The sequence below is a fragment of the Xiphias gladius genome, chromosome 21, assembly GCF_016859285.1.
Source record: "Xiphias gladius isolate SHS-SW01 ecotype Sanya breed wild chromosome 21, ASM1685928v1, whole genome shotgun sequence".
Classification (NCBI taxonomy): Eukaryota; Metazoa; Chordata; class Actinopteri; order Istiophoriformes; family Xiphiidae; genus Xiphias; species Xiphias gladius.
Window position 1 is genome coordinate 2,497,397 of NC_053420.1, and position 12,664 is coordinate 2,510,060.

A 12,664-nucleotide genomic window follows, 5' to 3' on the forward strand; every position below is an offset into this window, starting at 1 on the left:
CCGGTTTTGTGCATGCGCTTCCGTTTGTATGATTAGTTGCACCTGTGCGCTTCCTGCCACAGTGAGTCACAGTGTCTGCCATACGACATGGCCGCAGGTCAGCCGACTTATCAAGCTCAAATGTTAGCGAGCCCGCCGATCCGGCCCTCTGCCTTCTGCTTACAGAGGTTACTGATAGGTGTCGGCGGTAAGGTGCGATCTTATGTAGGAAAACAGACGTGGATGCATGTGAGGCGCGGCTGAAGTTAAAATCTCTTCCGTCTTCCTGGAGTTAATGAGTGACATCCAGCTAGTTTAGCCACTTTGCATCGTTGGTTGTTGTGAACGTATGCGCTCATGTCCGAGGAAGCCACACGCGTATAAAATGTTTGCAACATCAGGCTTGGGATGTGTTTTTTTTTGCTTCTTCTGTTACAGGTCATATCGCCGGATTCTGTTTGCCCACCGAGCTTATGGTTGGCAACCTCTACCACTTTCACGAGCCTAGAAACGCGATTCACGTTGATCCACCTTCGTCGAAGCCTGACTGTACTTTACTGTGCTTTACTTGTGGACATCTGACTCGCTCGTAAACGATAAATAAACTCGGGGGCTGTGAATAAAGCGTGCCTGTGTTTTTCTGTGCTTTTCTCTTTGTGCAGGCCGCACGAGACTGTGGTGCCTCTCGAAGACCCCATTGTTACTGAGGTGACTTCAACGCTACAGGAATGGGCCTCACTGTGGAAGCAGCTCTATGTGGTAAGCAGCGCAGAATATTATACTTTAATTATGTCACTGCAGACTTGGCAGGGCAGCCAGAGACTTGGAGCTGCTTTATGTCCTGCCACAGTCTCAAAAAGCATAACCAGTTGTGCTAAGCACAGCTCATGAATAATACATGGATAATTCTCTGTCAATATACTTAACATATGTGTCATAAAGAATTGAGTTACGGTAGTAGAATGGGAAACCTCATTATTTGCATATTTATTGTGAAAGTGGCCCAAAATCTAAGCAGTTTAAAAAAGAATCAGCTGTTGTTCTGAGAGGTGTTTGTTGTCACCCCGACTGTGAAAAATAGAAACTAGGGACTTTGTTCAGTGGAAATGGAGGAACTTTTTGTGCATGCAAGCTAGTTTCTGCACCTTGTTGCTTAAAGGCAGTCATCTCCTTCCACTTCAGCGGCATTGTTGTGGTAATCTGACAGTGTTCTCTGTAAATCCATGAGCCTTGCCACCATTTCCTGTATTTACTGGTAGGACTATTTTTAACACTCGGAAACAAACTTTGTGTATTTGCATCGCTGAAGTTTTAAAACTCAAGCAAAGTTCCACAGTGTGAGGTGCTTTTATTTTCTAGCTGACACTTCAGCTTTACTGCTTCTTGCAGGTGTTTTTTCTGCGTTTATGTTCGATTCAGTTCACACTGGCGAGATCCCCGGCAGCTGGTGGCCGGCGCAGGGGCGGCAACTCTGAATGTCCACGTTACGTCACTCACTCAGCTGTGTGGCCTTTTCACACACCCATAGCTCACATGCTAAGATTTCGACAGAGAGACAGTTGTAGTGAAACAGAACATTGTGTGTGTGTGTGTGTGTGTCATTTTCCGACAGGGTGATAAAGAAAGAGTTGAAGATGTGCCACAGCTTGTGTCTCTCTCTTTGTGTCCAGGTGTAGTCGTCAGCAGTTTGGACCTTCTGCTCTTTACCCTCCTTTTGAGGGTTTTGAGGGTTGAGTTGATCCTGTCGACGGTAAAAAGGAAAAAGCTGAGAAAGTTTGGTTGCCTTAATGCCCGACCGCTGGAGTTGAATTAATTCACACTCACGTTAACTTATTCTCTGTGCCTACTGCAGTTTTAAGTTTTATTTTCCAGGCGAGGGGACATGTCCTTTTTATACACATATGTTTTGCATTTATAAAAACAAAGGAAATTGCAGAAAGTTGGAGTAATAAATAAACACTTGATGATGAAGTCGGTTTTATAAGGGTTTTGTTGTTTTTCTTTCGGAGTATCAAATACACATTACTACACTGTGCTGCGCCGTACAGCCAGTGGCAGCGGTGGAAACTCTGGGTCATAACTATAAAACACTGTGTTGTTTTCACTGCTGACGCTGTGGAGGCTGCAGTTATTCTGACTCAGATCTGCGGTTTCTTTCTTTCTTTCTTTCTTCAGACTTTCATCATTCTCTCTAGCTCCTCTGTCCATCACTTCTTCTCTTCCTTTAATGACATCTGTCTACCTGCCTTTTTGCGCTTGCTCTTCTTTGTTGCAGTATATGGTTTTATTAAATATCTGTCTCTACATTAATGTATAAAGGGAGAGGGATTCTGTGATTTGAACCCGGTTGAAATCTAAATCTGTGAGTATCTTCTGTCTACTGTCTCTGTTCCGATGGTTATTTTCATCACTCGTCTTCCTCGTGTCCTGCCGGTCCCGTCGCTCTGTGCTTTTATTCAAAGTTAACAGACTTTTGTCTCTGCTCCCTGCCAGAGTAGAATAGATGAAAGACAAAACTGTCTTTGTCAGGTTCTGCATGACAGATTTTACAGTTTCCTTACTGACAGACGTCACATTATTGTCTCAGTTTTGTCTCCGAAAAAGCAAATGGGCTCTCGAAGCTGCTGTAAATCAGCAATAAGAAATGCTTATGCTCTGTGTGCAAGGATGAAGAGATAGAGGGATAAATGCTAAGGAATGACTGACCTTCGTATTTGCAATAAAGCTCTGTTATGGATAATTACATGTCTAGGTTAATAAGAAGTAATCGGACAGGAACTTGACAAAGACGAGCAGAAGAGATTGAGGGATGAAGAATGAAGGCTGCTGACGTAATAGTTAGAAACAGAGGAGACAAATGTAATGCAGGGTTGAACTGTGGTCTCCAAGTCACGTTCTGGTTTGTGAGAAGGGAGAGCAGATGTTACATAATTTAGATTTAAATGATCTTTAGATGATTATTTTTATGTTGCGAATGGATGTAAACGCCAGAGACATATGGGAAAGAGTGCTGTCCCTCATCCATAGTGCCTAATTAAACCTGCAGGGACTGGAATCAGAAAAACACTCCCCCATCACCTACATTTCTAACATGCCAACAACAGTGTGAGCTTGTTGTACTGCCATTGTGTGACCCAGTGTAAATAAAAGATAAAAGGGGCATTTTGCATCATGTGCCATTGGTGGACGTGATCTCTCGTAGCATTTTTATTAGGAACAAAGTGGGGAAAGAGGAAATAAAAGAAAATGAAATGCATAAAAATCAGACGGTGCACCTAGTTTTCATAGCCAAGCACTGCCTCGCTTAGCTTGCAACATACTGCACATTAAAATATCGAGAAGTGTTAACTTATCAGATGTTGTTATGGGGAATAAAAAGCACAGCCTTTCCCTGAACTGTTAACGTTGCTCAGCAGTTTAATGAAAAGTCGAACCTTTCTCAAATCTGCCAAAAAAAAAAAAAGTGTTGTTGCAAAATAAAGATAGTGTGTTAAAAAAACAAACAAAAGGGAAAACTCTACTTAGGATGTTTCCACGCCCTCTGTATGTACGAATGCACGTAACGTGGCATCTGCGAATACTCTCCGCCACCCACCCTCACTCATACAGCCACGCAGACGTTTGCACATGCACTAGGGTCACGACACGCACCGATGCTCCCACGCGGTCGGCTGTCGCGTGTCCGTCGCCCGGCGACACAGGGATGAACCCCGGAGCACAGGCACAGGCACACAGGCATTCTCAGTAAACGGGTGTTGGGCAGCACCGAGGCCCGCAGAGCTGATAAATGCAGCAGAGCAGAGAGGCCGAGTGACACCCACACTAACGCGCTCTCTCTCTCACGCACACACACGCACACACACACGCACAGGGGTGCACACAGAAAAACGCACACGTGTACAACACAGATGTGTCTTTGGCTGTGTTGGTGCATGTCTTACAGTGAGGTTACATCTCTGTGTTTCGTGTCCTTTCTTGGTGAACACACACACCCTCTCTCTCTCTCTCTCGCCAGTGCATTGTGTGCATGCCCTTTGCACACTGCCACAGGGAATTTACACACTACTGGATGTGAGAGTGTGTGTGTGTGTGTGTGTGTGTGTGTGTGTGTGTGTGTGTGAAAGAAAGAGAGAGAGAGAAGTAGAGGGAGAAATGCTGAAAGAAAGACCAACCTAAAGATAGTATCTAAGATGTGTATTTATAAAAAAAATAAAGCCTGCGTTGGGGGAAAGAGAATAACCGAGAACAAATGGAGAAAGAGAGAGAGAAAGTATGTGAGAGGGAAGAAGAGATAACTGAGAGAGTGGAAGGCAGAGAAAGAAGGACTGAGGGTAGAAAGAGTAGACTGACATTACAGCCAGAGAAAAAGAAAGCACGGGACCCCATCAACATCTACTGCAAAGACTCGACTCGACACTGTTCAGTGCTACGGTATCTCGATCAGCACAGAGAGCAGCCAGGAACTGGGAATAACTGAAAATGAAATCGTCGGCCAGGCCACGGAGACTGGTCGACACATACCGTCCCAGTTCTGCCAGCAGCAGGAGGTAGAGACAGAGCCACAGAGTACATCAGAACATGTCACAGCCTGGGAGGAAACGGAAAGGAATTCAGGAAGACTGAGAGAGAAGGGCTGCCCCTCTGTCTCCTCCCCGCTCCAGCTCTGTCCCGTCATTCTCAGGATTATTAGTCTTTCATCGTTCCTATCTTTTCTATCTTTTTTCGCTATATCTCCGTCGCTCCGTCTCCCTTGCGCTGGTTTTCCCTCTATCTCAGCCCATCTTTCGTTTTCTGCCTCTGCCTCTTCATTCCTTCTCCTACTTTGTTTTTCTCATTCTCCAATTTTCTCCCTCCCTGTTGTCTCCTACATTATGATGTCAAAGCAGATAAGGTTATGTGTGTGTGTGTGTGTGTGTGTGTGTGTGTGTGTGTGTGTGTGTGGAGGCGGGATAGATGTGTGAAGAGGTAGGAGGGAGAACAGGGAGTGGTGACAATCAAACAATGATGGAGGGATGCGAAGAAAGGGATGAACGCAGAGGGAGACATTTCTTCGCTATGAAATGTGCACACAAGTTTGTGTGGGTGTATGTGGGGATGTTCGTGTGTGTGTGTGCCTGTGTGTGAAGCCGAGACAAGAGAAAGAAAAAATGGAGGGGGAACGAAAGGAGAGACATGCAGTCGGAGGAGGCAGGGGGCAGGGAATGTGTCCTCGTCCAGCAACATTTTCTGTAGCTGTACAGAAGAAATGACTGTGCACATACAAAGCCAAGTGAATGCAAATACACACACACACACACACACTTTAGAGTTCATAGCTGAAACGCACAGTATATATTAATGACGGGGAGATGAAAAATCTGTGGCTAAAGTTCATCCTTCAGTCTGTGACGTGCATTTTCACACACACATGTAGTTGAGCATCCACGCAGAAGAGAACAGACTGAGGACACACAGACATGTAATTAGTGCATTTATACATGGAGGCTGATCACATTGTGCTCGTGAAGAAATGAAAGTTGCTTTGGCGATGTGTACGAATAAATGAGCACCGTGGAGCAAGCCAAACAAATGAATGTGATCCCGTCATCTCTCTCAAATCACCGCAGCGGGAGGCAGATGGTGAGAGACGGTCGGACAGAGACGCAGACAGAGAGAGATTCGAGTGAGAGATGGACGAAGAGGGGACATAAACCAACAGAGACCAACACTGAGACACGTCTCCTCCCAGAATTATTTTACAACATCTAAACAAAACATTTAAATCAAAATGTGTCAATACAATTGGATGCAAAGACCAAAAAAGTTACACCCTGGTGCTTGTGAGAACCAAGGACAGGAAATGGCTGAAACCAAAAGGACACTGGATGTTACTGAACCCATTAGAAGAAAAAAAAAAAATCAGCCCGAAGAAAATATCTGTTGATATTTTTGCTACGCTCTTTGTGACACCTCGGCTCAAGCCCACACTCCAATGTTGAGGATTGAGAGGAATGAAAGATGCTCTCGGCTGATTGCTTGTTGTGTTGTTCACTGAGGATTCTGCCTTTGACGGCCTCAGTCCAGACGGTCCACAGGTAGTGGCTTTGCAGTATGTCCTGTAATGGAAGATGGTTGATAGCAGTAACTTCAACAACAGCTTCAAATACGTTGGTTTCTGTCTGTGTGTATGTGTGTGTGTGTGTGTGTGTGTGTGTGTCTGCAGGCTTTAACTGGGTAGGAACTATGTCAAAACTTATATAACTTCTCCTTTCAAGATCCAGCTCTTCTCTCGTGAGGGCTTTCAGAGAACATGACTCAGAGAAATCAGGTTTTTATACTACTTTGCGAGAGCATATATGTTTTGAGGGAAACTTAATGCTACAGATGCTGTTTCGAAATGTTCACACTCAACGTATCAAACGCAAAATGTTCACTGACGACGTAGGTCGTTATTGCTGCTGTATTATTAGTGTTTTCCAGACAATGTCTGCTCTCGCCGCTGCGGGAACTTCTTTTAGCAGCTGAAGCATGTTTAAGCACCTTAATGGTTATGGTTAATCACTCACAGCACTTTGTTGAGGTTGAAAAGATTAACTTGAAACTTGAAACACAAGGCACGGCTCGTTTACCTCCACATGTTCTTCATTTCGGCCAAAACCACAATCTTTCCCTGAGCACACACAAAGTGCTTTTATTGCCTGAACCTAACCACAAACACTGGACTCAGGATGCGAACCGGGATCTTCAGTGTCGAACTCCTGCGCAAACCAAATAAGCTGCATTGAAACTTCATTTCTGGGAGACAGTCACTCTCTCCCTGACTCTCTTAATCAACCTCTCTCACGGCCTGTCTTTTCTTAAAGCTTCTCTCTTTCTTTCTTTCCTTTTCTTCCAATTAGTTTGTCTTTTATTTAAGCAGACGCAGCCACCATAGCTAAAATAGGCTCATTAAATATTTATCATCGTAAAAATGGCAAGTCGCGAAGGCCTAATGTGTTCAACACTAATGATGATGACGATGTTAAAAGAGAGCGGAGAGGGAATTTTTAATAATTACTTTTGAAAGAAACTTTTTACAGTGTACATTTCAGAAGGAGGAGGAGCGACTGGAGACAGAGAAGGAAGGAGGGAAAGACAGAGTGACGGATATGATGTCCGATAAAAACTAGGGGGCAGAAAAGCGGCGCGAGGAAACGTTGTCATTGAAAGGGTCTAAAATGTCTACAAAGGGGCTCAGTCACTCAGGCACAACATGAACTAGACACCTGGAGCGAGCGATGGAGAAAAACAGCAAGCGGCCAACTACAAGGGAACAACGCAAAGGAAAAGGAGGGAAAGAACCATGTGGAGGGAGGAGAACAAGATGGAAGTTTGCTAGAGACTGAGACATTTACTGGATTATTGTACAATGTCTCTATTCAGACGGCAGCAGACCTGAATGAATCTGTTGGTGAAGCAAGCACGAGTTAAGCACGAGATAAAACAGATGCCAGTTGTAGTGGGGAAAGAAATCCAAACCAAAAAATGAACATTGGTGAGCTGGTTACAAGCGTAATCTCCTGTAGTAGTGACTAATCTGCCGTTGAAGAAAAGTGCCTCCCACGCTGACAAGATATCGTAATGAATTCATATGTATGCGAAAGCAAAGTTCTAGCGCTCAGTGAACGGGAGCGAGAACAAAGCAAAGGTTTTAATAAAAAGCTTTTACGTTCTTTGAATGAAAAAAAACGATTTAATTCTCTGTACTTATGTTATTATAGATCCCTTCAATGTCTAATTATAAAGACGCACCTAAACCGGAGTATTCATTGTAAAACAAACAAAAAGAAAAAGAAAAACACACGTCAAGAACAGTTTTTCTATGTATGATTTCCTGCAGCATTTGGGAAGTTTGGGAAAAAAACATGTTGCATCTCAGGCACAGTTGGAGCCGCTTTAACCCAGAGTCACCGTCCCGGGGACATCTCGGATGAAGTGAAGGGCTGTGACGGACCTGAGCTTTCGTGGATGTATGGCAGTGCTTCAAAGTCAACCTTTCTTACGGACACAGATTCTGTCAGGGTTACTGTATATTTGCAGTATGTGACAGTGTGCCATCTGATCCGCCTTCTCCCCCGCAGCCTGTGTTGTCATTTACTGTACGGTTTGACTGACAGCTCTGTGTAGTGAAGCTAACGGCGCAGTGTTAAAACGCCAGCTCCGGTTTTGGCCTGCGACTCACGTCTCTCTGAGTCTGTCTCTCACATTGTATTTTTCCGTGTGATAAAATGTGAGGAGACACGACCGTGGATAAGTGGTGTTTGGAGCAATGTGACTCCTGCAACCTCCTTGTTCTAAAAGCAGAGCAGTCTCTGTTAAAGACACAGGGACCGCTGGCTGAAACCAGCCGGGCGTAAGAAGGCCCGCATCTTTCCGCCATCAGCCTAGTTACAGAGCTGGTGCCGAGGCAGACGGCCAATCGCATGGCTCATCAAACTGTCATTTATGGCGAAGCGGTTAATGGCAGCTGGCACGGTGTCGGAGTGACAGGTGCCTAGAGCGAAAGCAAGGTGTGAACGAGTATCAATCAAAGGGATGCCTCCGTGGCCGGAGGCGAAAATAAACTGTGTTCTGCCCTCGAGTTTTCTCAAAGAGAAAAGTTTAATAGCTCCGCTGCCCAACAAACTGTGATTGTACCAATCTACCTACCCACAGTGGCAGCGCAGCTCCTTTAAACCTACCAGACATGTTGGAGGAGTGTAACACACTAACTGTACGACTCCGATCTCTCTGGGGTGCTTTTGTGTTTTTGTTTTTCATAACGCCTGCACCTATAATGACTGTCTGAGGCGCTCCAGTGCACAGCTGTGTGCAACTGCTAAATACTACACAAACAGTGTTTCCATATTTGAAGGACAGGGTCGCCACAATAGCCAAGTGCAAGGGAGCGGGGTGAATTTTGTTTCCCATCTTTTCCTTTTAGGGCAAGTTAGGAGCGGGTCTCTTGACGGCCGAGAAGAACCGCTTCAATGTACGTATGGGCGTGTGAATATTGTTCCAAGACGAACTTGAAAAAGGGGAACCTGTCCTTTCAGCCTCTGGCCCATTGCATGGTTTCATAAGTCCGATGAAGCACTGAAAGGCGTTGCTGTTGGCGGCGCCTTGTAACTCGGCGCGAGTGTCGTCTCGCCACAATTAACAAGGTGAAAAGAAGGTGAAGAGAGGTGTTGTTTCTTTTCCTGGAGGGAATGCGGGGGACGACATACTGTTTGTCTATTTCCATCTCTCCCTCCATCGCTTTTCGTCTGTCCAATTTCTCTTATATCTTTCACATGCACACAAACATCACACATTTCAAGGTTCTCTGTGGGCAAACGGCCTCAGGATGCGAACGCTGCTGTCAAACGTCTTTATCGTCAAGTGCGCTGTATATCACTATCTTCAGAGTACACACCTCGCCGTATCTGTCCTCGGCTTTGTGCGCTCTCTGCAACATTGCAAAAGCTGAGTGGAGCTCGCTGCCGAGGACTGGCCCGTGGGTGGGTGGCTGGGCTGAGAGATGGGGGGAGAGGGAGAGAGAGAGAGAGAGAGGCGAGAATAGATATAAAGAAAGATTAGAAAGATGGAAACTGGGAGCAGGTCATAGGAGGAAAGAGAGAGGCAGAATAAGGCATAGGTGCACACACATAGTCACAAAAGCAGAGAGAGAGAGAGAGAGAGAGAGAGAGAGAGAGAGGTAGTGCAGCTACAGTGCATTGTGAGTGGATCTCAAGTTGTTTGACAGGCTATGATTTTCTTCTCCTCTGCTGGCTTGGATGCTGTTTAGCAGCCTGCCAGTGCCAGAATCAGAGAAACAGAAAGGGAAAAGACAAAGGCGAGGAGAGAAACGAGTGGATTTTTATCCTCCTATCACACCTGTAAGTAGCTACAGTCATCTCCTACCTTCGGATATGCAGTTTGTCCATGTTTCAAAATAAAGCTTCTGTCATTCAGGTGTGTGTGTGTGTGTGTGTGTGTGTGTGTGTGTGTGTGTGTGTGTGTGTGTGTGTGTGAGAGAGAGAGAGAGTCGTCCACGGAGAGTGAAAGTGTGTATTGTCCATATTTGTGAATTTCAGCCCTATGTTTTCACGCATGTGTGTGTCTGTCCAGGATCTATAGGCTTCAATAAGTGCAGTGTCATATATATTTACCGCGGTGACTAACCCGCCGTTGCCGTGGCAACGGAGCCATTGTTGGCCGACGGGGGCTGTTGTTTTTTTTGTTTTATTACTGTTACATCGGTGGAGAGCCTATGAAAAGCCAGATATCTACGGCGTTTGTTCTACTACTCCTCAGTGCTTGGCGTTGGTTAGGCTCATGACATGCGGCAGTGTTTGTCTACTTATAATCCTCCATTACGTCCAGCAGCGTCTAGTTTTACTCCTATGTCACATAACATTTAAGATAACATGGGACCTCGCAGGTCGCCATGAAGCAGCTGTCTCCTCAGAGTCCAATCCTTCATCGGTGACCCCAGTCATGATGTCATCTGTCGCCATGTTGTCGGTTAACTGTTGGGGATGTACGGCTTTTGCCACGGTCTGTTATGCTACGGCTGGATGTCACTTTCTCATCAGCCATATTTATGTTTTCTACGTAGGTCAATTAACTGAACTATATTTCCCCACAGAATCCTCGGCTGAGGCTTGTGCGCTGTCCTAAAGCTTCATCCTCATCTTTTTGTAGCGTTAGCGTTTAAATTAAGAGGCATGTTTAATGTTACCCAGGTCACAGGTAATTTCACGTTTACCTGTAAAAAGGCTACTCAGCTCCCGGGATCGAGCTTGATCCACTTTGGAGACTGTAATTCCAGCTGTGCTATTATCATCCTAGTTATCTTGGGTCTTTTTATGGGATAAAGACGCTGTCACTGTTCACTCTGATTTAGAAAGTTGCCAGCATACATTACAACATGTTAAAAGCTTTCTAGTTGTATTCAAAGTGAAATGAATTGCAGGATACAAATGAGCTGATTTTAATCAACATCCATCCCGTAAGGTAGGACAAAGTGTCCTGGTGGATTCACCCAGCAGCCAAGTTTCCATACAGTTTCACTGGGTCACAGTATAGTCGAGACGCGACGTAAAATGAACCGCGACAGACACTGACAGTCACATCACAGCCATCTTCAGATCTTCATTGGTCTTTGGCCAACTAGATGCTGTAGCTGCTGAGATCTGTTCTGTTTATCTAGCTGGAAATTTCCCAGTAAAGTTTCAAGGTTGCAGGCTAGTTTGGTAACTGTTAGATGAGCTAAAGTAAAAAAAAAGGTTATTATTGCTTGTCTCCCACACAGAACGAATTTGTCTCTAATGGCAAAGAAAAAAAAAACAACCTTCCAAGAGCAACTTGTTCAAAGGTTGTGGTGATGGTACAAAGTTCTCAACTCAACAGTTTCAATCTTTGTCAGTGTCTCTGTCTGTTGAATGGGCTGTTTTTTAATGATTATGGGCCCATTATCTGGCTTGTAGGCAGTTTTTTTTCAGTGAGTGGCCTCTAGCCCTGACCTCATTATCCTTTATGGTCCTGTACAGCGACATACTGTAAGGAAGCTGGCATTTCAGCTTTTTTTGTTTCTAAGGAGTTAGAAACGAGGAAGCATAATTTGGACACCATCTGCTTTGACCCTTCTGAGACACCGATCTCCGTCCAAAACCTCCCTTTTAGTGCTGAGGGAAGCTTGTCCCTCTAGAGTGTCTATTTCTGCACTGCTAAGGAGGCTGTCCTTCCAAAATGTGTGTTCATTCAATACCATGTGTTTTTTTCCCATTAATAATATGAGGGAGATGTCCTTCAGAAATCTGAGCCTTCCCTTTGTTCCGGCTGAAATATCCTCATTAGTCCATATTTCCAATATATCACATGGAAATCTCCTTCTGAATTTGTATCCATCTAATGTTTTTGTCTTGTTTTGTTTTTAATTTCTTTTCTACCCATTCCTATCTACTGTACTTTGGAAGGCGACTTATAAGTGATTCCTATCTTCACACTGAAATGTAGGAATAACAGTGGCCAAATCACCGCCTGCAGTTGTGAAAACAAGAGGTAAATGCCGTCGTAATCGTGGCTGGGGGATGAAATGGAATCGGTGTGGGGGAGTGGAGCCCGGGTCTGGGGGTCAAAGGACACCACTAACGCCGTCCCCCTCTCCGTTAGGGCTTTCGCCCTGGTTGGGCCTCAGCAGAAAGGTGAAAAAGTGGTGCGATGCGAGCGGATTGGATTGACCTGAAAAGTCAGATCTTGATTAAAATGTCACGTTGTCAGATATGATTCCCATCTGATTTATTTGCACGTGTTCTGTGGATCCAGACACATCTGAAGATGCCTCTTCAGGTCCACCTAGGCTAATACAGGCTAATACAACAGTCCCGCGGTAAATCCTCCTTCCTGGAGGTTCAAGTCAAATCAAGTTTATTTATGTAGCACATTTTAAACAACCAGAGTTGAGAAAAGTGCAACACAATACCTTAGCAAGAAAAAATTACATCAGTTAAAAGGCACAAATAATAGAAGAAACAGTGAGTGGCAATGATAAGATACAAGACAATATGAGAATATTTAAAAAATGTAAAACGGAAAACAGAACAAAACTTGTTAGATCAATTCTAAAATCAAAGAATAATTAAATGACTGAGACCACTGGGAGCAACCAAAGGCCATCGAAAACATGTACGTCTTGAGTTTTGTC

At 44.7% G+C, this 12,664-nt stretch overlaps 1 protein-coding gene across 1 annotated transcript in view; it reads left to right on the forward strand.

The window, feature by feature from the left end:
• The window catches only part of LOC120807162 (dedicator of cytokinesis protein 3-like), a 117,241-nt gene that overhangs the window by 37,565 nt on the left and 67,012 nt on the right, over positions 1 to 12,664 (forward strand). The window contains exon 5 of the mRNA XM_040158897.1: positions 642 to 738. Within this exon, the coding sequence (XP_040014831.1) occupies positions 642 to 738 (97 nt within the window). The remainder of the gene's footprint in view (positions 1 to 641; positions 739 to 12,664) is intronic.